Source organism: Ovis aries, chromosome 1 (assembly GCF_016772045.2).
Source record: "Ovis aries strain OAR_USU_Benz2616 breed Rambouillet chromosome 1, ARS-UI_Ramb_v3.0, whole genome shotgun sequence".
NCBI lineage: Eukaryota > Metazoa > Chordata > Mammalia > Artiodactyla > Bovidae > Ovis > Ovis aries.
In genome coordinates this window covers 41998082-42024340 of record NC_056054.1, presented here as the reverse complement: position 1 = coordinate 42024340, position 26259 = coordinate 41998082, and the positions used below count along the sequence as shown (strand labels likewise).

The following is a 26259-nucleotide window of genomic DNA, read 5'->3' as shown; positions in this document are numbered from 1 at the left end:
TATAAAAAACAAAATTGTATTAACCACCTAAAAAATAGCAAATTATAATTTTAGATGCTTCCAACTTTATTAAGAACCAAGAGACTGGGTAAGCAGATATCATTAGATAAATAACTCTGTTTCTACAAAATACAATATCCCCTTAATGTGAAATTGTTCTAACGTCACCTTAGAAAAAAGAGGTTTTTTCAGGATGTCTTAGAATTAACATCTGATTTCTTTTGAAGATGTAAACATAGGAAAAGGAATTTTAATAGAAGTTAAGATAATTTCACTTAAAAATGTAACCACATTTTAAAATATATTTATTGAAAATTAACTCTAAAATATAATTTAATACAGTAAGAGGCTATTAAATGTGAAAAATTTAAGGGAAAACAGAAGAAAAGACAAGCATCCTTTAAAAACAGAGATGAGTAAAACGAACAGGGTTAAAATACAGCACAGTCTATTTAAATACAATGTAATATAACATGCCCTTACTTCACAATAAGCCGCCTCAGCAGGCTAAGTGATAACACAGTTAAATCATTACAGAGGCTTTTCTACTTCACAGAAAATATACTGTAAAGGTTTCACATGCTACCAAAGATAATGGAATCAAATTAACCCACCTTGATGTAACCCCAAGATACAGATAACAAATAGTTTGCCTCAGGCATTTTGGAAAGCACTCCTTGCCACAATCCACAAATCCCCTTTGAAAGAATTCACAGTTCTGAGAGCAGTCCCAACAGGATCGGGAAAGCCTTGCAGATTCAGTGGTGAAATAATCAAAACTTATGAAAGACAAAGCCTCCAAAATTTAGGGCATTTCCTAATCCAAACAAAGCCCATCTTCGCCTGTGCTCCCTGCTTCTTTCCTGGCAGAGAGAGTAATGAAATCAGGAATTGCACGAAGGAGCAAGAGCCTGTCCAAATGCATTCAGCTGGCTGGTTTGCACCACTTATGAATTATGAATAGTCCTGGTGGCCGAAGGGGTTTCCACTCTAGATTAGTCCTGCTCAGCTGAACTCTGCAAGGAAGGAACAATTCCTCTTTCCTGAGGGGATACCAGGCTGGGAAACACAGCCATCTTTTTAAAAGGAGAAGATTAAAATGGAGGAAGCCCCATGAATATTTAAGGAATCCGAAGTCTGTACCCTCCCCCATTTCATCTAGGTGTTTTTAACCCTCTCCACTGCGGAGACCCGGACATTGCAGATACAGCCTTTGCACAGAGCTAAGCTGATTTAACGGTTTCCAAGTGATGGTGTGTTTTATTATTTTCTGAACATTGAAAAAGTTAAAACCGTGGCTGTTTTTCAAATTAGACTTTCAGAATACGAGAATATTTTTTTAAGCTAGCTTTTAGGGGGATTTTTTGCACATCAATGGCAGGCCAGTGCATTTAGACTTCTTTCACAATGAAATGATTGGGAATTAATCTATTTAATTTTAAAAGTACTTCGTACACAGAATGCAATTCTCTGTCCTCCATCAGCTCATTAATATGCACATGAGACTGCATTCAACAAATGAATTAAACACATTTAACCTTTCCATTTAGGATCTGGAGTGTGTTAGGAAATACAAGCTATCGTTTGCTGCATGAATGGAGAATTATTCAGGGTTATGAATGACTGTGCTGTTTCGGTATTTCAGTGTTACATCTTCTAATTCATGAAAAAAATATTTAAGCGTTAAATTAATCTTTATTTTGTTTTGTTTTTGCAATATGGAGCATGTTGAGGAATTCTTTCCTATAGTGTCTCTTTCTCTCTCTCTCTTACATTGTCAGCTTTAGAAAGATCACAGGCATGAAGAAAGTCAGAGACTAGAGCTCTGTAGTGGGATTCCCCACCAGGCCCATCCTACTCCCCTCCTCCCTCCTCCATTACCCTACCCGCTGGACTTCAGTTCAAGTACAGCATGTTAAAGAAATAGCGAAGCACCATGGCAACAGCCCCTGCACGCAATTGCAATTGGCTCTCTTTCCTGTGAGGCATTCCCCTTTTAAATGAGCATCCGGCACTGGCAATGGCATCACGTCAAGCATCCAGGCCCACTTCACACCACTGCCTATGCCCAGGATACCAAGCTTTTCGAGGAGAAGCCAATGTAAGTCAGTATTGTGGTCCTCTGGCTCACTGCTCGAGGAACTGTCCTCAGAGAGGCATGTATCATCATCCTCTTTCAGGGGAACCCTGCTGGTGGATGTTTGGGTCTTCCCTCCCATGATACAAATGTTAGTGACAGTCACCAGAAATCTCTGAATTAATCATCATCTGAGCTAGTGTGTTTTACTTATTGAACCACTCTGCAATCTGAACTCCAGGTGAATCAGAATTTCCAGGTGTAAGTTCTAAGTTCTTTATTTTTTAAGACATAACCACTCAGTCATAAAAGCCTCTCATTTTCAGTTCTCAAAAGATAGGCACTTACACTAAAAGACTTAGAAACTGAAAAAGACAGGTTTCTGTGCTCTGACGGATCAGCTGAATTTTGGCAAAGAAACAAACTTTACTAGGAGCATTGCAAAAAATATCTTGTAGAAAACATAGAGACAGATGATATCTTTAATTATGTCTCTGTGCTAGACTTAGCCAAATGCAACATTCACACAGTCATCTTCATTTTGGTTCCTTTAATCTCTTGGAAAAACTTAGCAAGATCTTGGCGTCAGTCAGGTTCATACTAGTTGAATAATTTTGTTTCATCCCATATATTTTATAAATATTTAATGGACACCTGAGACATGCCAAGCAACGCACTGAGGATATAGCAGTAAAAACACAAAAACAAAAACTCCTCCAAACAAACAAACAAAAAACACTATTCAGGCTTTTAATCAGTTTCACCCTAGTAGAAATAATCACATATATTAGGGCATCTTCCTTAACCAACGCAGTTAACTGTCAGGTGAGGGTGGGGCAAACTCTTTATTGGCCACATTGGCCTCTCAGTTCAGAATATAAGAGCAGGTAGAAATTCAATCGTAGTAGACTAGGAGAGACTTTCCTTCTTACGTTTTTCCTATTTCCTTTTATTGCCAGAGAATCCTGTTGCTATACAGCATCAATCAGTTCCAGCGTGGGAACAGGGAGGTGGCTCTAAGATATAGGGCTGAGAATAAACCAGACTCCTCACCTTTCTTGCAGAGCTCACAGAAGGGTCAGGGAACTCATGTAAGTAACAGGTGAAAACTGCCTCTCTCCTTCTCATGCCTAAATTAGCTCTTCAATGAGCCTTTAGGGCTTCCCTGGTGCCTCCGTGGTAAGGAATCCACCTGCAGTGCAGGGGATGCAGGTTGGATCCCTTGTCTGGAAGAGCCCCTGGAGAAGGAAATGGCCATCCACTCCGATAGTCCTGCCTGGGAAATCCCATGTATAGAGGAGCCTGGCAAGATACAGTCCATGGGGTCACAAAACAACTGGACAAGACTCAGTGACTAAACAACAAGCAACATGAGCATTTTGCTAAGGGCATGACAGTGCCACCGAAACCCAGCGTCATCTTAAGGCAAACATAAAACACACAGCATGATGAAGTAAGAGGGTGGAGGTCACTCAGTATTAGAAGCTGACCGTGTCCTTTAAATATTGCTTAGCAGTAGTCTTTAGTTTTTCTTCTTCCTAAGGAAGGGTTCGACTAAAGGCAATCACTGCTCTCATCAAAAAGCATTTATGAATGGCCCATTTATATTGAGCTGGGTACAAATTAAGGCAGACATTGCCATGGAGGAGCAGACAGGGGGTATCTTGTACATTCTAGTAACACAGAGTATAAGAGCTGGATTGCATGATGAGACATACCAAGGAACGGAATAGCTTATGTTTGGGGTTTAGGCTGGGGAGAGAGTTAGGGAGCTTAGCTTAGTGGGATTTTCAGCATCTGATTCCCATATGGGAGTTGTTTCTGTTGAGCCAGAGGCAGCTATGATATAGTAGATGAATCTAGACTTTCATTCTCAGCTCTTGATAACAGATAGCAGTCTGGTGAAGTCACCTTAGCTCTTATATACAAAATGAGAGTGATGCACGATTTTAGGATCTCAGCCCAAACCTGTCGAGAGTCTATGATGCATTTTGTGGCTGTCTCCTACAGTCTGGACAGCAGCTTGGTTTACCAGAATTTCCCAGAAAACAAAACTCTCTTAACATTACTGAGAAAAACAACCCAAATAGGAAATGCTTCAGTCCTTAAGAATAAGTCACCAACAAAGGAAGAGAAGTGGTTATTCTCCCTCCAGAGTTTTATATCCCAAGACCCTTGGAGTCTCCCTGTCTCCTTATCAAGTTGGTTGTTCAGTCCAGATAAGAAGATTAAATAGTTCCTTAGGGACACTGTGGCCCCAGGAGTTACAAGATTGAAAGGGAATTAGACATTATTTACTTTAACAAATGGAATAGAGAAATCCACAAACAGAAGCACACTATTTCAAAGACAAATGTGTCTCTACAACTTAAGGTACACAGATACTATTCTGTTAAGAATCTGCCTTCACAAGAAAACCCTGTTAGAGCTCACCTAGAAATAAGGTCCCAGAGGAAATGGCAAAGCCTCTTTTCAACACAGACAAGCAAAGTTTGTGAATGAACCCTTAGTAATCCAAATTCCTCCAATGCTTCCTTAAGCTTATACCCAACACTAGATTCATGAACACTGCCAGAGTTTACAGTGATATTTTTGGGAAAAGAAAAAGATACCATTCTCAATTTAAATGATTCAATATTGTTTGCCTAGTATCTATCTCCTCTGTAAAATCATATGTGAATTTTTTTTTTTTTTGAGTAGGATGGCTTTATAATGGGAAGCTATTTAAAATATAGAGATGAGCAAAAGCTGAAATTCAGTTACACTTGATGTAAACATTTGGTTTTATGGCTTCAATTTTTCTTTAGCTTCAATGCTACATACTAAGAGTATTTGTTTCCAAGCCAATTTCTTCTTAAGGGATGGAATACTTCACCACTTTACTGTATTTCTTATCAGAGGACTAGTTTGGACTTTGTGCAAAGATCTATAGGCAGGTTAGAAACTCTCTTGAAAAGTTCTTAGTTAAATTGACCACACAGGAAGGCAGGATTAGAATGATCTCAGAAATTCATCCCTAAAACTTGGTAATTCTGTATTTCTGAGTATAAAACCATCTAGAAGAGTAATAACACAAGAGGCTAGTATCAAGCACATAAGAGGGTTACTTTTAAAACTAATCTAAGCTTGTTCGGGGGACCTAGAAATCACTTAAGAGTGAGTTTTAGTGATCAAAAATACTCTCCAGCCTATCAAAGACTAGATAAACACGTACTTTGCTCTCATTGACAACCTTAAGATAAAGTAAGTAGATGAAATTGTACAGATGAAAAAAAGGTTCTCCAGAGAGGAAGACAACCCCCGAAGTCACCCTTGTGGGTGGCCGTCTGCGCAGGAGCCCATCTGTGAGACAGGCGCCTTATTGTGTGAGATCTTCCTGTTTTTGCAGCATGAAACAACTGCCAAAGTCATTAGAGTCACAATGACTTTATTAGGGACTAAATTTTGACTCATATTTTACACTTTGTTAGTCATAACTTAATAAGAATTCCCGGGCATCAGGAAAAGTGAAGAGGCTTAAAATTCTGCCTGAAATCATAGGATGCTAGTAGCAGCAGAAGCAAGCTGAGACTGTGGTGGCCCAGTTTAGCAAGAAATGGAAGTAAGATGAGCTCATCTTTTAGTTCTGGCACTGGGCAGATGTATGATCTTGGGTAAAGATGAATTAAATTCTTGGTGCTCAATTCCCGTAGTTGTAAAATGGTGACGTTCTCAGGTTCTTTTTGATTTAAAAAAATTGCACCTTCCATATTCCTAATTTTACATGAGAAAAAATGAAGAAGACACAAAGAAGTGAAGGACCTGATTCCTAAACACTTACACTTTTCTTTGCAAAATCTGATTTAAAAAACAATAATAAAAATGGGAATACAGTGTACTTTTTCTAAAACCCTTTATAAACTCACAGTTTATAAAGTTTCCACAGTTCTTAGCATTTCAGATTATCTGACAATGTGCATTTCATCTCTTGGGTCCTTTAGTCTTTCCCTATGAACTCTATTAGCTGTTTGAAACTTGCTGTCCAATTTCTTTGATGACATGTTTGTCCTATTTAAAAGGCAAATGGAATTGAACTGAGTGAGTTGGTAATGGGGTTAAGAAAGGAATAATCTTCCATTGTCCATTAATATCTACTTAAGAGACTATATAGTTCTGTCAACTAGAAATTGGCACTTGCCATCTACCTCTATAGGATTAAATCACATTCTGCTGCAGCTGGTGACCCTCAATACCCCCTAAAGGGAGTTCAGGGTGACAGCAGAAATGAGGCACCCTGTGCTTAGGGAAAACGTGGCAGAACAGGTCTTCAGATAGTTAAAGATTTTCAGGAGCTGATTTTATTATGAGCCCAATTCTTGTATCTCCTCATATCTATAAAAGCCCCCAAATCCTTCATAGTGACGACTGCTTCTTGTGACTAGAAGAAAACTTCATGGGATAAGCAGAAACTTTCTGGAAAAATATGTGCTCAGTTGCATGTATTCCCCCTTCACCAAAATCATATATATATATATATTGACCTTTCCCCCTGCTTCTCTGAAGCAGTTTCCCAGAGCTATCTGAAGTACTGTCTCCCTGGGTACAGTCTGCATTTAGCCTCAAATAAAACTTAACTCACATCTTTCATGTTGTGTATTTTTTTTTAAGTTGACAATTGCATGATTGGGCATTCTAGCAGACACATATTGCTGTATTAATACCTAGAGTAAATCCCTGGTGCTCCAAGGAATATAACTAAGTCATTCTTACTGTCCATGTGCCAGATCAGAAAGAAAACATCTAAACATACTAGAATTGAGCGATTCTCTTAACTGTACAGAAACATCATAATCCACAATAATTAAGTATGCAATGAAAAACAATCATGGAAACCTCTACCATAACTCTGTAGCAAAACACGGGCATTTAGGATGACGCTAAAATGGAGTAAATTCCATTTGCTGATTAGAGGACTAGTATCTGTTCAAGTGATATTTTAAAAGTCAAAGTAGAGACAAACCATTGGCACTTTCATATGTAGAACTGAAAAACATCAAAAGAATTTAAATATAACTTTGAATATAATTGCTCTACAACTTGACACTAGGTCTTGAACAGTTCTCAAAATCATTAGTTGTTTCTTCTTACCCATCTGTTTATCTATACTCTTTGCTGCTTTTTTTTTTTTTTTTTTTCAGATTTTTCTAAAAACTTTTCAAGAGGAGATTTGGCACATATTATCGGGATGCTAAAAAACTGACTTTTCCTAGACCTAAAGGATTCCTCATAAAAATATTTAGAGAAATTTTTTATGAACGAAAATTCCCCTAACTCTGAGAGTAGCTCAATGACACAATTAAAAAGACAAAAGACACTATTTTTATATCTAAAGACATATTTTCACTATGCATTTAACTATAACTTATATGCATTTAACTATAAATTATATAATTTATAGCTTATAAATATAGTATGTGAGCATATATATGTTCAGTTCAGTTCAGTTCAGTTCAGTCGCTCAGTCGTGTCCGGCTCTTTGCGACCCCATGAATTGCAGCACGCCAGGCCTCCCTGTCCATCACCAACTTGCAGAGTTCACTCAGACTCACGTCCATCGAGTTGGTGATGCCATCCAGCCATTTCATCCTCTGTCTTCCCCTTTTCCTCCTGCCCCAATCCCTCCCAGCATCAGAGTCTCTTCCAATGAGTCAACTCTTCGCATGAGGTGGCCAAAATACTGGAGTTTCAGCTTTAGCATCATTCCTTCCAAAGAAATCCCAGGGTTGATCTCCTTCAGAATGGACTGGTTGGATCTCCTTGCGGTCCAAGGGACTCTCAAGAGTCTTCTCCAACACCACAGTTCAAAAGCATCAATTCTTCGGCCCTCAGCCTTCTTCACAGTCCAACTCTCACATCCATACATGACCACAGGAAACACCATAGCCTTGACTAGATGGACCTTAGTCGGAAAAGTAATGTCTCTGCTTTTGAATATACTATCTAGGTTTGTCATAACTTTTCTTCCAACGAGTAAGCGTCTTTTAATTTCATGGCTGCAGTCACCATCTGCAGTGATTTTGGAGCCCCAAAAAATAAAGTCTGACACTGTTTCCACTGTTTACCCATCTGTTTCCCATGAAGTGATGGGACCAGATGCCATGATCCTCGTTTTCTGAATGTTGAGCTTTAAGCCAACTTTTTCACTCTCCACTTTCACTTTCATCAAGAGGCTTTTTAGTTCCTCTTCACTTTCTGCCATAAGGGTGGTGTCATCTGCATATCTGAGGTTATTGATATTTCTCCCAGCAATCTTGATTCCAGCTTGTGTTTCTACCAGTCCAGCGTTTCTCATGATGTACTCTGCATACAAGTTAAATAAGCAGGGTGACAACATACAGCCTTGACATACTCCTTTTCCTATTTGGAACCAGTCTGTTATTCCGTGTCCAGTTCTAACTGTTGCTTCCTGATCTGCATACCGATTTCTCAAGAGGCAGGTTAGGTGGTCTGGTATTCCCTCTCTCTCAGAATCTTCCACAGTTTATTGTGATCCATACAGTCAAAGGCTTTGGGATAGTCAATAAGGCAGAAATGGATGCTTTTCTGGAACTCTCTTGCTTTTTCGATGATCCAGCAGATGTTGGCAATTTGATCTCTGGTTACTCTGCCTTTTCTAAAACCAGCTTGAACATTAGGGAGTTCACGGTTCACATATTGCTGAAGCCTGGCTTGGAAAATTTTGAGCATTACTTTACTAGCATGTGAGATGAGTGCAATTGTGCAGTAGTTTGAGCATTTTTGGCATTGCCTTTCTTTGTGATCGGAATGAAAACTGACCTTTTCCAGTTCTGTGGCCACTGCCTAGGCTTTATTTATTTATTTTTACAGATGATAAAAATCATTGTACCAATTGAAAAAAATTGAGGAATCAAGGTACACTATTTAGTTACTCTTTTGCTTTTACATTTAAGCCTTCTATCACTTTTTCTGTGCAAGATGGTTAATATTTAACCTCAAGCTTCTAAAGCCAGTTCTAAGGCCATGGGATGTTAATATGATCCCAAAGTAGATGACCAAGGTTTCTTTTGAACCATTTCACAGCCAGAGTTTCTACAACTTATTACATTTTAAAAATTAGAAATCTAAAAAAAAAAAAAAATTAGAAATCTTACCATGGATCAGACCCACAGACAATTCAGTCTAATGCCCTCTTTTGACTAGTGGAAAACATGTTCTGTGCTTGAAAGCCTTCATATTTAACTTGAAAGCAATACCCCAGAACAAGAAAGTCATCCCCATAAGGACTGGTCATGACTCTCTTTAAGAACTGATTTCCAATTTTATTCTATTACATCCTCTGTGTTGTTTAAAATCCTGTATTAAATATTGCCTTATTAAAATTTTCAGTATTTTTGTAGCCAAAAAAATCTACCATAGTTGATTTTTGAGATTACTACTATACCTATTTTAAACACATTATGTGGCATATATTGTGTTTAATGTTAATGATATTGATTTCTGCTACCAATTGTCATATGCCCTTTGAGATAAAAGACAACAGGATATTTCAAAACTTGCCCTGGGAATCACTGCTTCCCAGGTTGGGGACAATCCCCTAGTCTGGAAACTTTCAAGATTAAGTCTAGGGGCCATCAAATAAAGAAAGAAAATCCCCAGATGACACTGAAATATCTTTTTCTTCCTTGAATAAATATATGCTATCTGTTTTAGTATTTTGATAATCCCTGTACTAGAAGATGCACCTGCAAACTGAGAAGAAGCTGCCATAGATGAGAGATTTGAGTATATTTTTAAGTGTTAAAGGATGAATTGTCTTAAGTAATTTATCTTCAAAAAAGATAGTCAACTTGTTCTACATTTTGTCTTTCCTGTTATTAGCTACTAAAATTTGTTAAGAGATGGATGAATACTTTGAACAAGTATCCATACAGTGCACTCCCAGATGTTTAAGTTTCTTGGAGCATGAAAGGATTATAAAAATAGTTTCAGAGTTGGATGCATAGATTTTACATGAAGTAGAAAGGGTTCTGATTATAGGATGGCTTTACCAGTGGGGTCTAATAGCATAAATAAGACTCTAACAATAGACTCAGCATCATAATACCATGATATAGGATCAGCTGAGTATCCAACTAGGTCTGAAAATAAAATCCTATATTGTAACTTAGACTGAGAAACTTGGCAAGTTGTTGAGCTTCTTAGAAACTGTTCTTCTACCTTTAAAATGAGAAGGTTAGAAAATTATATACACAGTGGTTGCCAAAGTGTATGAGACCTTTGTAGAACTTGCACTTAAAACTGAATTTTGTCTCTGAATTTTAAAAGAATCTGAGCTCCTGGCATCTTTTTCACTTGATTTGCATCTGGGTGGAGGTTTCAGTTGGCTCTTCAGCACCTAAACTCCTTTCATTGTTTACAAGAAATTAACTAGAGAATTCCCCTGATATGCTGCTGCAGGTGTGATGCAGTGCTATGTCATACAGATTATGTGACCCATGAGTTACTCATAGAAGTTCTGGTTTGCTGGTTGACATTTAGATTATTCACTAGTCTAAGGAGTGCAAACCAGAATTGCCAGAAAGACAGATGAAGCCTGTCAGATGAAGCTGTAACTCAACATGGCCTTGTATTAAAGCCATACCTTTAGAAAGTTTATTTTGGAGATGTCCAGCTGTTTGAAATCTAGCCTTTCATGATTTCATGACTTAGCCAATTTCATGAAATTAAGAGACTTCAGAAGTTATCTTGTATTAAACAGAAGCCATGAATGGCCACAGACTGACTGCCTGATACAAGGTGATAACTGTACTAAACATGGCTTTTATTCAGATTTCCCCAGTTGAGGTCAATCTAGTAGCACATCTGAATTGAATATATGGCCAGGGTAGGGATGAGACGAATAGCAGCAATATGTCAGGAATGAAAAGTATAACCAATAATGGCATAAGGACTAAGCTGCTATGCTTCAGACACAGCAGATATGGTTGTATTTTAGACATGACATGTATTTACCTCCATGCTTCCAAATGAGTGTGCAATGACTATTGTCAGTCTCTGTAGACTTTATATTCTTGTCCACAGAATGCAGATTTCCCAAGAGAAAAATAAGCTGAATACTCCAGTGTCAAACCAAACAACAATAAAAACGTGCTTCATATTTCTGCTTACAAAGAAAGAGCATATATTTCTAAGACTTTGTTCTCTATTATCTGATTGATTTGGAAGAAGGCTCCTGTACAAACTTTTCCTGCTTCTGAGGGTACTTTGAAGAGTCACTGTGAACCAGATGGGGACCTCTTAACAAAGCTAACAATTAGGAAAACTAGTATTGGTTATAGGAAGCACCTATGTGTAGCATGGTATATTGCAACAGGAAACAGCATTCTTGGATTTGAATAGATTTGCCACAAATAATATAGCTGGTTCTCAACAAATTAAGTTTCCAAGTGTGTGAATGTTTTAGTTGCTCAGCCATGCCCAACTCTTTGGGACCCCATGTACTGTAGCTCACCATGCTCTTCTCTCCATGGAATTTTCCAGACAAGAATACTGAAGTGGGTAGCCATTCCCTTCTCCAAGGGATCTTCTCAACCCAGGAACCGAACCCAGTTCGCCCACATTGCAGGCAGATTCTTTCCACCTCAGCCATCAAGCAAGCCCAGGCTTCGTGCAATTGATCCAACAAATACTTACTTGAATGCCTACCACATGCCTAGAGCTATTTCAAACACCAGATCTATAGTAATGAACTTGGTAGAAACAATTCATGTCACCAATAACATTAGAGTCAAAGAGAGGGGATTAGTAAAAAAAAAAAAAAGTTCTATAACAACAATAACAAAAGTAAAAAATCATAAATTGTGACAGCAAATTGTAAAACAAATAAGCTACTGAGTTAGGATAATCACAATAAAAATGGCCTCTCTAAAGAGATACCATCTAAGCTGAGGTCTGAATAGTAATAGGGAGGACTGGTTGAATGCTAACTTTAAAATTATTTGATTATATGTTTTGTTAGCAAGTCATAGAAAAATAAAATAAATTACATTGAGAAGTGCCCTTTAATTATTATTTTTAAGCCATCTGACTTTGAAGCAAAGAGAATAGATTGGATTCAAAGCATCAGGATTTAGTGTCTGAGGATCTTGGACTCATCAGCTTGCATCTTGGTTTTACACTGAATATGGAGATATAATAATACTTTCTTCTTGGTGATCATCAGATGAGACAAAATAGATAAGAATGCTGTGTAAGAAGCAAAGTGCTCTTCAGATAGCTTTCCTTACCATGCTATCTTGGATCTGATAACACAAAAATAACAAACAGCTATACACTTAAAGAGAGTGGATCCTTATGTAATGCTCTATCCTGGTGCCTCAGGAAGATTTAAGAGTAAATAAGCTGTAAGTGAAGACATGGTCCTTAAAAATCTCTACATGGCCCCGTAATTAATGTTCACTCAGGCAGAATCAGAGTTCTTGGGAAAGTACAGTCCTGGCTCACACTGTTAGATTCGAAAAGAAGTGGTCAAAGAAGAAAAATCTCTCTTGAATTATTACTTACTAATATTTCCTCCTTATTCATTACCTTTATGAAAGAGCTCATATTTTTTTACTCAATATGTTTATCTTACTCTAAAAATAAAGAGAATCCATTCTTGCCCTGGAGTCATGTGTTTTGTTTGTTTATGTTTGGCAAAGTTCTCCTATTTTACAATTTATCAAAGGCCCTAGAAAGACTTTATTGAAAAGCAATCTATGACCTTTATTAGTCTGAAAATTTTATTGTTAACATTTTACTTGTATAGCATTCAATGATGACCTTACCTTATGCCTCAAACACATAAAAAATTACTAGTAAAGGAGCATTTTTAAATATTGCAAGCAAAACAAAATGAATGCCCTGAAATTAGATTCTACTGATTGTAAAGTGCTTGAAAAACAACACTGATTAATCTTGAGATATGGTCAGGGAAGCTCCCATGCAATTGGTAAGAAAGATGCAAATGAATGTTGTGTAACTGGATCCTGAGTGTGTTACAATGCAGCAGGAAAAAACTCTGTGGCAGTTCTTCTTGTCAAGAACACAAGTAAAGTACTGGTCCTCGCCAAAAAGAACATCAATAAATGCAGATCTAGCTAAATCATTCTGACCAATTATAGAGCGGAGCCAGTATCAGCGATCACAATGGATAGGAGCTGAGAGAGGGAAGGCACTGCGCCCTTTCATCTTGGTAGATGGGTGGCATCTGACCAGTGAAACTGATCCTTCTGGGCTATTACAGCAGGAGTTGGAGTGCATCTCATTAGTGACCCACCAGAAAGTCCCTAGCTTCTCACAATCAAATTGGTGTGCAAAAGGATACCAGAAATGCACATTACCCCTGGATAATCTAAGCATGTTCCATGAATTTATGAAAATGAAACAAAAAATGTCCCATCTTTAAAGTCCTGTGCCCACTGGTGAAGTCATTAACTGTCCTAGTGTTGGTCAAAACCACGGTAAGTTATCAAAATTCTTCATGCCAACAAATTTCCTAAGTGACCAAATCAACTAGAACTGCAGAGAGCTTTTCCAAAGAAAACCACCCCCAAACCAATTACCATAACTGGCCAAAGCCTTCATTTGCTTTTCACTTCTGTTCTGACCATAAGACAGAAGTAAAGCTATGCCTCCTTGATAATTTTTAGCCCCACTACCCTAAGCAAATGTGAAGCCTCAAAAATCTGAAGCACAATTTCAGGAGTCAACAGCTTGCAGTTTGGAACAGACATAAATAAAACCCCAGATAATGAAAATGTTAGCTATGATATTAACTGATAAGATAGCTAACAGAATAGTCTATGAAAATTTGATTCAAGTCAAAGTAGCTAAGGCAGAATTTCAAAAAAAGAAAGTCAAGAAGTCTAGCAGACCTTTGATGCATTTGAGCCAAGAGAGGTTTTCCAGCAACAAAATACCAAAAGAGGGGTAAAGTCTACATCTCTTCATTCTCAAGTTATCATAAAACTTCCTTACTTTCCTTACTGCTGATATTGAGCAGATAGAGGATAAAGAGGAAGTTAGAAGTTCACTGCTGTGAACAAGTGCTACTCAAATTTTAGACTGTATTTTTCAACTCTGTCAGTTCTTTTCTTATACTTAAATGATTATCCTGGCTATTAAATAATCTCTTCTCCCCACTTTCACCTCCAGAAATGAAATCTTTTACATTTTTTTAGTTTTCACATTCAAGTCCTGTATATCTTATAACAATGGCCAAAAAACTAAGCTCTCTTATTCATCCAAGAATTAGAAATTTTCATTTCCTACATTACATGCTCACTTTGTCCTACTTAATAAGTAATGGTTGCTGCTGCTGCTAAGTCACTTCAGTAGTGTCTGACTCTGTGCAACCCCATAGATGGCAGCCCACCAGATGCCTCCGTCCCTGGGATTCTCCAGGCAAGAATAGTGGAGTGGGTTGCCATTTCCTTCTCCAGTGCATGAAAGTGAAAAGTGAAAGTGAAGTCGCCCAGGGGTGTCCGACTCTTCGCGACCGCATGGACTGAGTTTCCAGGCAAGAGTACTGGAGTGGGTTGCCACTGCCTGGTTAGCAATGAGTAAATATCAAAAGAGCTAAGGATAGACTATTAAGTATATTTTAGGCATGGAATAATTTCCCCTAGTAAATACTATCCAGTAGTCCCCTTGTATTAGTGGAGGATATGTTCCAAGAGTCCTGGTAGATGCATGAAACCGAAGACTGTACTTAACTCTGTACATACAATGCTTTTTCTTTTACCAATGATAAAGTTTAATTTACAATTAAGCACAGTAAGAGATTAACAATAGTAAATAACACTAAAATAGAACAATTATAACAATATAGTGTAATAAAAGTTATGTGAATACAGTCTCTCGAAATATTGTACAAATTTAGTGCTTTCTCCATCTCAATTAAGCACTTATCACACACTGAGGCCATAGCTTTTGCACCCTGAGGAGTAAAACTGGCACAATTTTTTCTTTTCTTTTTCACAATTTCACCAATAGAAGATTTGTTCTTACCATAGATTTTAGCAACCTCAGATACAATTTTTTTTCTTTTCCTTATTAAGTGAAGAATTTTTACCTTTTCACTTAAAGGAAGCACATTTTATGACTTGTCTTAGGCATATTGAATGGCCAGCAGCACTACTCTTGTGCTTTTGGGGCCATTATTACGTGAAACGTAAAGTAAAGGCCATTTGAAAACAAGCACTGGGATACCAGAACAGTTGATCGGATGACCCTCCTGGCTACTAAGTGACTACAGGCAGGATATGTTGGAATCACGTGCCTCTGGGTGAGTGGAGTGGGACAGTGCATGATTTTACCACACTAATCAGAACAGCGCACAATTTAAAACTTATAAATTGTTTACTTCTGGAATTTTCCATTTAATATTTCTGGACTGCTGTTGACCACAGGTTACTGAAACAGTGGAAAGCAAAACCACAAATAGGGTGGTGGGGCTACTACAAACCAGAGGATCAGTCCTTCCCAAGTCATTTTCCCTTCATTTTTTCCTGTATCTTTTCATTTTAAGGATTTTAATAGCTTAAAATTCATCAATGTTTCACTGCAAGATATTTGCAATGTTTGCTTAACTCAGATATCTACAAACATCAAAATTCATCTTGAGCTACCTAGACACATCAAAATGTATCTCTATCTACTATAAATGAGGTTTATTTGATTTAAAATGTTGACAAGGCATTAATTACATCAATATTGTTTAAATATGTAGCTGCCAACACTGTTAAACCCAGCCTCACCAAGATGTTGGTAACACAACTCAAGGATCCAGAAAGCATATTTGAGTTGAGAGAGCTTTGCATAATTTGGGCAGGAACATTCTGGGGTGCAGGGATAGAGTTAATCTGAGACAAATGTCTTCATTTCTACTTCCTAAACTAATAGCTCTGTTAAGCAGCAGAGAAAATCGAAACATTGACTATTTTTTCACCAGTTGGTAAAACTCTCCAGTTTATCACCTTAAATTTCACAGAGAGGAAAGGAAGAAATAGAAAGAAGTTGAGGGCAGTTATGCAAATCACAGGGTTTTTACTACTTAAACTTTGGCATTGGGATCAGTGGAAAAGCAAATGAGTGTCTAAAGTTTTAAAAATATTGTCCTTCAATCCATTAATTTCATATATGGGAATCTAATCTAAGAAAAGAGTGAAGAAATACACGATTATGTTAACTGAAAATAAATTATCTGTAGGGTACCATTTCAGTTACATGAAAATAAAAATGTTAATCCTGGTTGCCTTAATGAGATTTTTTTTATCTGATGATATATTAATTCAGATATATTATTATCCATATTTATTCAGAAGTTGAAATAGCAAAAAGCAAAGAGAGGCAAAACAAAACAACAGGGGCATTTCAAGTAACTCGCCCCAACTATTTCCTGCTAGATTTTGATCACAAAAGTTTCAGGAATACTAAATTAGTTCTCTTTATTTGAAATGATTAAGACACGGACAGCTTTTATTCAGGAAAGGTAATGAGAAGGACAATGAGAAGGCTAAAAATCAATGCAAATTAAAACGAAGGAAGGAATGTCCCGTATCTTTATTAAGCTTAATCAGCTTTTTGCTTAAGATGAAGAGCAAGTTGGATTTTGTACCTCAGTCTTCCGCTAATTAACCCGATGACCCTGGAGAAGTAATACCATAATAAAATTACTCTTCATTTAGATTGTGTTTTACATTTTACAAAGATTTTTGGAGCATATTGGATATTTAATCCTCAATTTGTAATCATCCTCATCTATAAAATGAAGTCTTCAGACAGATATTTATGGGTCCCTTTTGGGCTCAAAGTTCTAGAATTTTGTCAAATGCAACCACATAGACTATAACAAAAAAGAATATATTCAGGTCTTTTTGGGTTAGGTTTATTAACTTTTACCATCCATTCTGACCAGAAACAGTAGATAGTTGCCAAATTAATACTCTACTTCACCCTATCTGATTAGTTTTATCACACAGCCTATGTGGTAGGGTTAGACAGATATCTTTATTTAACTATCATACCTCTTCTTACTGTGCCCCAAACAACTGTTTAAAATTTTCAGATATAAAATGCCAAAACCTCTTGTCTTAAAGGTAAATTCTTAAAACTGGAAACATCATTTTACCTACTAGCATCTGTACTCAAATTTCATTTTTATAATTTGCTGAGGGTTATAACATTATGCACTCTGCTGTTAGTAACGAGTGAAGGGAATTAGACCACAGAGAGTTTCAAATGACCATTTTTAAGATGACCATATTTTGAATAGTTAAAAAAAAAAAGATGAAACTGAGTCATGGAGATGAATTTTCTTTTCAGTAAGTTCACTAAACTTCAATCTCTGAAGCATTTGAAATGGGAAGTAATTAGGTGAAGGAAATATGTGATTCACGAGTAGAACTGCCTGATTTATAGCTTTTAAACTCTACTTGCACAGAGAGAAAAAATTATCAGGCACTTTATAAAGAGAAAAAGATATCAGTCACTTCCCACAACAGAAACAAAAGAAACAGGAGTTTTACTGTCTTCACCATTTCTAAATAACGTAACAGCCCTTTCTTTGTGGAAATACTTGGCTACTTTAAAGTAAATCAAACAAAGGAAGTTACAGTAAAATATCCAAGAGACTAAACAGCTTGGCACCAGTTGAGGGAAACATCACGTACAAGTGGGCAAGACAGAGAGGGGCTGGCAGGTCCCTGAAAAATGCTAACGTGGAGGGATGTGCAGAGATGCACAGCAACGACTGGCATAGAGCCTTCTGGAGTGTGAAATCCACTGACCCCGGCCCAAGTGATTCCTGGCAGCTTCTGGTTTGGTAAGTCCTAGCTTCCAGGGCTGAGCTATCTTAACTTGCTGAGCATACTTTTACTTGGAAGGAAGATGTTTTGGGAGAATAGCACAAAAGCAAGTTCCACCCTTGGCCTTTTATTTCATAGATAACAATAGTACGGATTTGGGGAACCTTCTAGACCGGCACACACTCTAAAAGAAAAAAAAAGATGAGAAAAAAAGTATAAAAAGATGTACAACAGAGATTTATTCCATTGACATAGTGTGCTTCTAGTTTTCAAAACTAGTGTTCTAGGCGTAAATTGTACTCTAAATATAATAATAATTATTTTTTAATATGGAGAGAAAGGTTCCCCTTAAAATGGCTTATTTATTCTATTTTGAGACTATCTCATCTGCTAGCCAGAGGTACACCACTCAAAGGTAATGTTCCTTCACTTCATTTCTGCTTGTTGTTGTTTTTTTAAAATTTATTTATTTTTAATTGCAGGATAACTGCTTTACGATGTTGTGTTGGTTTCTGCCAGACATTAACAAGAATCAGCCATACACATACATATATCCCCTACCTCTTGAGACTCCCTCCCAACTCCCACTTTATCACACCCTTCTGGGTGTCACAGAGCACCAGGCTGAGCTCCCTGCGTCATACAGCAAATTCCCACTAGCTCTCTATTTTACACACGGTCGTGTGTATATGTCAATGCCACTTTCTCAGTTCATCCCACCGTCTCCCTCCCCCGCTGTGCTCATAAGTCTGTTCTCTATTGCTGCCTTGCAAATAGGTGCATCACATTTCTGCTTGTTTTCTAGAGATGTGTTCACTTGGGGACTTTCAAGTGAGTTAAGCAGAAAGATTAAACTTAATGGATTAGAATTCAGTGAAGGAAATGATTCTGTAAATATCAATGCAGAACTATTTAAATTAAGTGAAATAGATTACAGATTGAAATTATTACAAAGCACTAAACAACTTTCCAAATCTTTAAGTTTTAATAAGAGTAGAATGTGGAATACCAAATTACACTCAATAATACAACTCTATTTTGTCAAAGAAAGAATGACTGAAATAATGTTGGATAAAGAAAAAACAAGTTAAATTTCTATTTCATCTTTGTATGAAAACCCAAAGAAGACAGTCTCCATGTTACTTGTAGGAAATTTTCCTGTATTAATTATTGCTACAGAAACAATGCTCTTCTGTTTTATGGTCATACTGCATGCACTGAAAGGACATTGTATAGGAAAATTGCCCCAGTTACTGGAGTGGGTAGCCATCCCCTTTTCCAGGGGATCTTCCCCACCCAGGGATTGAATCCAGGTCTCCCACATTGCAGGTGGATTCTTCACCAGCTGAGCTACCAGGGAAGCCCAAGAATACTGGAATGGGTAGCCTATCCCTTCTCCAGGGGATCTTCCCAACCCAGAAATTGAACCCAGGTCTCCCACATTGCGGGTGAATTCTTTACCAGCTGAGCTACCAGGGAAGCTCTATTTTAATCATAATAAAAATTTGAAGATACCAGTAATAGCCTCTTTCCATTTTCTTTTTATTTGGGGGAGGGTAGATAAAAAGGGAATTAGAGGGTAGGCTAAAGTCCTTTAAACAAAACTTTACTGTCTTTCTTAGGCCAGGTTAGAGATCTTGAATTTAGCAAGCTGATGCAGTAGATTAGTTTAATATCATTATTTACAGTTTTCTGGGTGCTTTACAACCATTTTATACAACTATGTTATTCTTCCCCTTTTTCTATGTTAACAGACACTGCTTCCCAGCCAAGAGCTGGAGGTTATTAATGGCCGGTCTACAAGCCCAGTGGGTTTCCCTGGTGGTTCAGATGGTAAAGAATCCACCTGCAATAAAGCAGACCTAGGTTCGATTCCTGGGTTGGAAAGATCCCCTGTAGAAGTGAATGGCTACTCATTCTAGTATCCTTGCCTGGAGAATTCCATGGACAGAGGAGCATGGTGGGCTACAATCCATGGGTCGCAAAGAGTCGGACATGACTGAGCGACTAACACTTTCACAAGTCCAGAATATGGTATCTGCAGATTAGAATTTTGAATCAGAATTACCACCAGTGATGGCTGGAGTTGGAAGAGTAAGACCTCCCAGAAACCACAGTAAAATTTCCTTGTAAGAGTAATTCAGTATCTCTATATCTCTATATTTATCTGTCCTATTGGGATCATTAGTAGTGAGTCAGTTGGCCCTGGGTATGAATCCTGGCTCTAATCTTTACCTTAGATAATTTATTTCAACTCTCTAAGCCTCACTCTACTCATCTGTATAATGGGGATAAGAACAGTACCTATTTCAAAAGTTTATATGAGTATTAATGATAGAATGTATTAATAGATTAGTAGTGTCTGTACACAAAACGGTCACTTATAAAAGTAGACTGGTTGTTTACTATTATTGTTCCATCAATAAACACTAGAGCTGAAGTAGACCATGGAGATAGTCTTCTCCAACAATTTTTTTGTTGTTGTTAAGAAAAAGCAAAGATTCAAAATGATTCAATTGTTTAAGATAATACACCTCAATAAAGGCAGAGCTAGAACTCAAACTCATGGCTTATTCCCAGGCTCTTTCCACTTTGTTGCTCCCAGAACTTACATACATCTGAGCAGCAAGAAAGAAAAGTTGGATCAAAAGAATGTGTAAGTCCCACACTTGGCCATAAGAACTGATTTTTATTACATTTTGCCCTCTAATCCAACATCATCTCTAAATATGTTAAGAATATAAACTAAGCTACCTCCAATACTCCTACCTTAAAAGACATCCCTTCCTATGGAAGATCAGGTTGAATTTAGAAACCTTGAATGCCTTGGATATGGTAGTGCAGGGGGATCCAGCTTGTGGACTATGTCATACCCCATTCTCTCTCCATGTCCCAGTACTGTCAGGGATCTTGTAGGTGCCCCCCCGCCCCTCCATATGTACACTCTCTGCTTGGACAGCCAGCATGTCTAAACTTCTCCCACACAACTCTCTCAAGCCAAACTGCTGCCTTGTGGCCACTCTCTGGACCTAAAGTTTTGCTTTCCTGCAGCACATCCAGGAAAGAGGCCTGAATAGACCCTGGAAGTGAGTTCAAAGCCATTTGAGCAGAAATGTGGGAGTCTAGTGGATGCAGTATAGACTGGAAGGGGGAGCACAGCTGCTCCCTCGACGCAGCAGCCTCTTCACCCCCTGGAGCAGAGCAGAGCTGGACGAAGACTAGGCTAGGCTCTCTATGAGCGCAGGGACCAGGAAGAAGACTCCTTCTGCCCCAAGAGGGGCATTCTTCTAATCGTGTCATTTGATTTGGGGCAAAGTGGAATTAATCCCTTTCAATAAATGGTCGTTGGCCTATCATCTTCCTAACAGAGGTGTGAGATGAATTTGTTGACCAATAAGGTCTATTCTTTTCCTGTTCTGCTAAATCCAAGATTTCCCATCTTTATTGAATATACAAGTGGATAGAGAATGACTCACCAACTGTAAGGAAATCAACCTATCATGGTCGTATTTCAGTGACATGCATCTTGGGTCCCAGGAGGCTCCAGGCTGGTAGAACTCTATGACTTTATTCCCTCCCACCCAAGGGCACAGGCGATTAGTTGGCTTCACGTTTGGTGCTACAGTACGGCCACACCTGAAGAAGCAGAAAAATAAACCTGCATAGCCAAGAGGACTCATTCCCCCTGTGATGCTGTCTGTAGAAGACTTTCTGGTGCCCTTAGGGAAAAAGGTCCCTCTATCTCCCTTTGCCATCTTACAGACTTCCTTAGCAAATATTTACTGAAAGGCTGGGTCCCCATGCTCCATTGTAAAGAAGTACTGATACTATTCAGGTCTCCTTATAAAAGCAGAACCTCCATTTTCATAGATAAGGCTCAAATCTTGTACTACACATAAAATAGCCCCAGAGCAAAGCTAGTTGAGAAAAAGAAAGGTAATGGGGGACTTTGGGGGAAAGTTAGATCAGCGACCAACTGCTTGAACATAGCTCCTTAGTGCATATCACAGTCTGTTCATCTTTTGAAAAACATTCAACATGTTGGGTACAAATGACCCCTTTGACGTTTTTCACCTGAAAATTTTAGAGAAGAAACTCTGCTTCTCAGTCAAATCTCCCCCTTCTCTGCCGGTCACAATGCCGCCTCACTGGGACTGTTCTGTGTCGGTCCTTCCTCAGCCACTGTTGTTGTAACTCTGTACTTTTCTGCCTGCGTATGTCAGTCAGGAAGGAGACAGGAAATTCTAGTCACCCTCACAGCAGCTGCGCCATTCCTCCTCTCCTCCTCCAATGACGTCGGTTGGCTTTGGTGACACGAGGTCAGGAACTGAGCCACAGTGAAGGTCAGGAAGATAGGTCAGTGTTTATGCCGTTGTTGGGCTGGAGATCCTGCTGAGGTTATTTGCTTTCTTCCTTTCTATACTGTTTCTCTTTCCGTTCCTCTTTTTCTAATGTGGAGCCCAAGCATCCTGTTTTCAAAACATCTGACTGTTTTGCCACTGAGGCATTTCACTGAAGTGCAAGACAATTCTAATTCAAGAGGTGATAAAAGTTAAAACAAAAATTAATGAATACATGTATGCAGGCAAGCTGTGGTTATAGAAAACAGCTCTCACACATCTAGCTGAACTTGGGCTGCTGGCAGAAGTTCACTAGACATTCTTCTCATCTTGAAAGACAATGTCTGCCTCGTAAACCTCCTGCTTAATCTATTCCATCTTGTAATTCTTGGGGGGAAAATAATCTACAATACTGAGCCACCTGACTGCATCTTTCTCTGTAATTCTGGAATTCCATTTGGCCTAAAGGATGAGGGAAATTTGAGCTAAGGAGAAGTCATAGAAACAGTTTCTTATCTAACTCTCTGAGCTCTGAAGTTCACTTGGGACAGTTGCAATATTTGAGTCACAGCTTTCTTCAAAAAGGTTAAGAAAAAACAATAAACAAATACATCCCAAACCAGATAAACTGAATATAGACTACTTGCTTTTCCTCTCCTAGATGCAGTTAATATTCTACGATTTGCATATAGACTGGCACACATCTAATCTCCAAACACTAAAGCAAAACACCGGCTCTCCCATCACCACTTTTATGTAAGTTCAGAGGCTGCAAACAAAACTCAGCAGTCACTTAGCTGATCACAACTAGAGACACATATGTTTTTTTGCAAAGATGTAGTGGATGCTTCCTAGGTGGCAGACATGGTAGAGAGCCTGCCTGCCAATGCAGGAGACAAAAGAGATGTGGGTTCGATCCTTGGGTTGGGAAGATCCCCTGGAGAAGGGCATGGCAACCCACTCCAGTATTCTTGTCTGGAGAATCCCATGGACAGAGGAGCCTGCCACACAGAGTCGGATATGACTGAAGCCACTTAGCACACTTAGCAACAATGGATGCTATTAATAAATGATCACTTCTTGAACTTTTCCTACATATCAGGGGCCTTGCTAAGTGCTTCAGATGCATAATCTCAGTTTTCACAGCAACCTCAGCAACATAGGTACCACTTTTATCCCTGTTTTACAGAGGAGAAAACTAAGTCTTAGAGCAGTTAAGTAAGTTGGCCAAGGCCAAGTAGCTACCAAATGACAGAAACAGGATTTCAACCATAATCTTTTGACTCCAAAGCCCATGCTTTTCACATACTTCCAGTGTAGAATATCTACACACTTACTTCCAAGTCTGTAACTCAGAGATGTGCCACAGCATCTTTATTTACTGAGAGTAAGCCAAAGAGGACCAAACAAGACTACATCACGATGATGATAATTTTAAACAGCAGTTCAGATGAAATACTCAAATAATTATGGTAATATTTAAAATTGAATATGGAATTTTAATTTTGCCAGAGATAATTCGGTTCCCCCTAAACTGGTATAAATCAAGTTCCTTTTGGTGGCCATAAAAATATTCTCATTATATTACATTATATGTGCTATGACTTAAGCTTCACCTGAGGTGATTATCTGAATAATCAAGACTTTGGGGTAAGTGGCTAAGTAAAAAGAGAGAGATCTTTGTAAAAACTGAAATTGACTTCTGCTGTCAGCTGGGCATTATTCATCACAGGGTAATTGCTTTGCCCTATAACCTCTCCAATGTAGCTCTAGAAACAGGTAAAGCTGCATGCCTTCTACTTAAGCTAACTGTGTCAACATTAAGGTTTAGCCCTTTCTTTAGGGTTAGGTCTATTCAACTTTCATTGCTTCCTGCACATGACACCATAAAGAGAAGCGGAAGCCCGAAGCATTTAGAATTCTCACTAGGACCTACATGGTCCCTGGTGTCAGTGTCTCATGAACTATACATTGAATATGAAATTATTTATAATAAGTTTGCAAGACACACAATGTCTAATTTTAACACTCCATACACTAAACTGGTTAGAATACATAAGGCATCTACATTCAAAATAAAAACTAATGGCAATTTGCAGTTTTTCAATGAGTAATCTTTTTCTGCCTCTAAAGCTAGGTGTCTACTTTATCTTAGTGACCCCAGTAGAAAGTTCAAGGTATCCTTTATGGTGAAACTTGCTAAAAACAAAAAAACTACCCCTAAACACTGAATCTACATCTTGCATACGTATCAATGGTCACAAAATGCAAAGAACAGAGACTCTGTGAATTCTTCAAAGGGGGCTAGAGCCTGTGTGAGAATCATTCTGCGTACATGGACTCCAGTGTGGTTTGGAGAAGTGACACAGTTAAGCTCTTCTCATGGGGAAGCAGTTGGTAGAGATTTACAACAGCCTGGAAAAACCCAGAATTTAGCTTCAATTGAGAAATTCAGAGAAAAGTCAATAAATAGTTAAGCCTCAACCTTTTTTTTTTCCAGCTTGAATCTGAACTAGACTTTGAGAGAGACTTTTTTTTTTTGCCCTTTCATTAACCAATAAACAAGAGTAAGAAAAGTCCACTCTCTGTGCTCCCCTACTAAACTTTGGGATGTGATGCTTCCTCTGCTCAGATCCTTTGAGCAGGAGCCAGCAAGTCTTGATAGGAAGGCAATCCTTTTAACCCCAGGAAAAAGGGAGGAGGGACACACATTCAGGGCTGGAAAGCACATTTGGCAGGTGTGAAGCAGTCTCTTCCCATCCCCAGAACTCTTAAGACAAAAGATAATACCTCAGGCTAGGATGATTGGGGATTTTGAAATGTGTATTTATGAGGGTGCAGTGTTAAGATTTCAATTAAAATAATAGATACATACACGTACGTTCATATGTATATGTGTATAATTAACATTCTGTGAGAGAAAAATACAAACAAAAAGCAACAACTCTCACTTCATAAATTAGCACTCTAAATCCAGGCATTACTTAAACAAATGATATAATGGTAGATAATTAAAGCTCCCCAAAACTAAGTTTTGTCTGGGCATTGTACATAAAACCATTTCTTTGCAATATGAGTTGGACTTTATTTCAAACGATTCCATTATGCAAAGCAGCAAACTTTAAAAAAGTAATTTTCTTTTTTGGAGACAAATTATATTGCTTCTTTTTTCAATCTTAGGTCATACCAGCATCAGAAAAGAAAGGTTTGAGAATCCCAGAATGTCCTTCTGAGAATTTCAGAATTTAGGAAACTTCAGGGCAAATCATTCTTGCCATTGCTATACAGAGGTCACAGTATTTTCTTGTTCAAAAAACATATATAACACTTGATTGCAACACAACAGTTTCACCTATGAATTCATTCAGATATAAAACAAAAAAATTTTTTCACTTGTATAGTGATTTGTATACTTCATCAACACTTCTCACCTTAATTCCAAAAAACATCAGTAAGAAAAAGGTTTGGTTTCTGGGGATTTTACTGAGGATAATAGCTTGGGCTGAAGCATCAAGACAAGCAAAGTGTGGCATTTTAACACAGAATCATCGGAGGCAGATCAACAAAGCTGACAGTCGAGTCCCCATGCACCTCTGCAGCTGGCAGAGGCCAGGGGAGCCCACGGCTCGCAGCGCGGTCACACTTTCACGAATAAAACGGTCATCTCTTACCTTGTTAGATGCCATCTCACTGACAGAGCGGTAGGTCTGTATGGTCTCTAGCTGGTCTAAGCACCAGTCCAGTTCCTCTAGCGTTTCCATTGCTAATTTTTGATAAGATTCTTCTGCAAACAAACGCACAGACATGTAGTTAGGCTGGAGCGGCTGCAGACTGTCCATAGCCGAGTCACCGCTGCCGCCGCTGATCCCGGCGCTACTGAAGGTGGCCCCGTGCTCCTTCATTATTTGCGCGCCGACTCCTTCCTTTCAGCTCTCTCCACCAGGAGAACAAATCACCGTGGTGCTCTGCCCGGGATGGCTGGTGCCAAGTTTTC

The 26259-nt window shown here is 38.4% G+C and overlaps 1 protein-coding gene across 7 annotated transcripts in view; it reads right to left on the bottom strand.

The window, feature by feature from the left end:
- Positions 1–26259, bottom strand: part of PDE4B (phosphodiesterase 4B) — a 664998-nt gene that overhangs the window by 19265 nt on the left and 619474 nt on the right. For 6 of the 7 annotated variants that reach the window (XM_042249316.1, XM_060410676.1, XM_042249321.2 and 3 more), the window contains one exon: positions 25937–26049. In XM_042249316.1, coding sequence (XP_042105250.1) covers positions 25937–26049 — 113 coding nt within the window. Of the gene's footprint in view, positions 1–614 lie in introns of all 7 variants that reach the window. The other variant, XM_042249323.2, reaches the window with a different exon arrangement.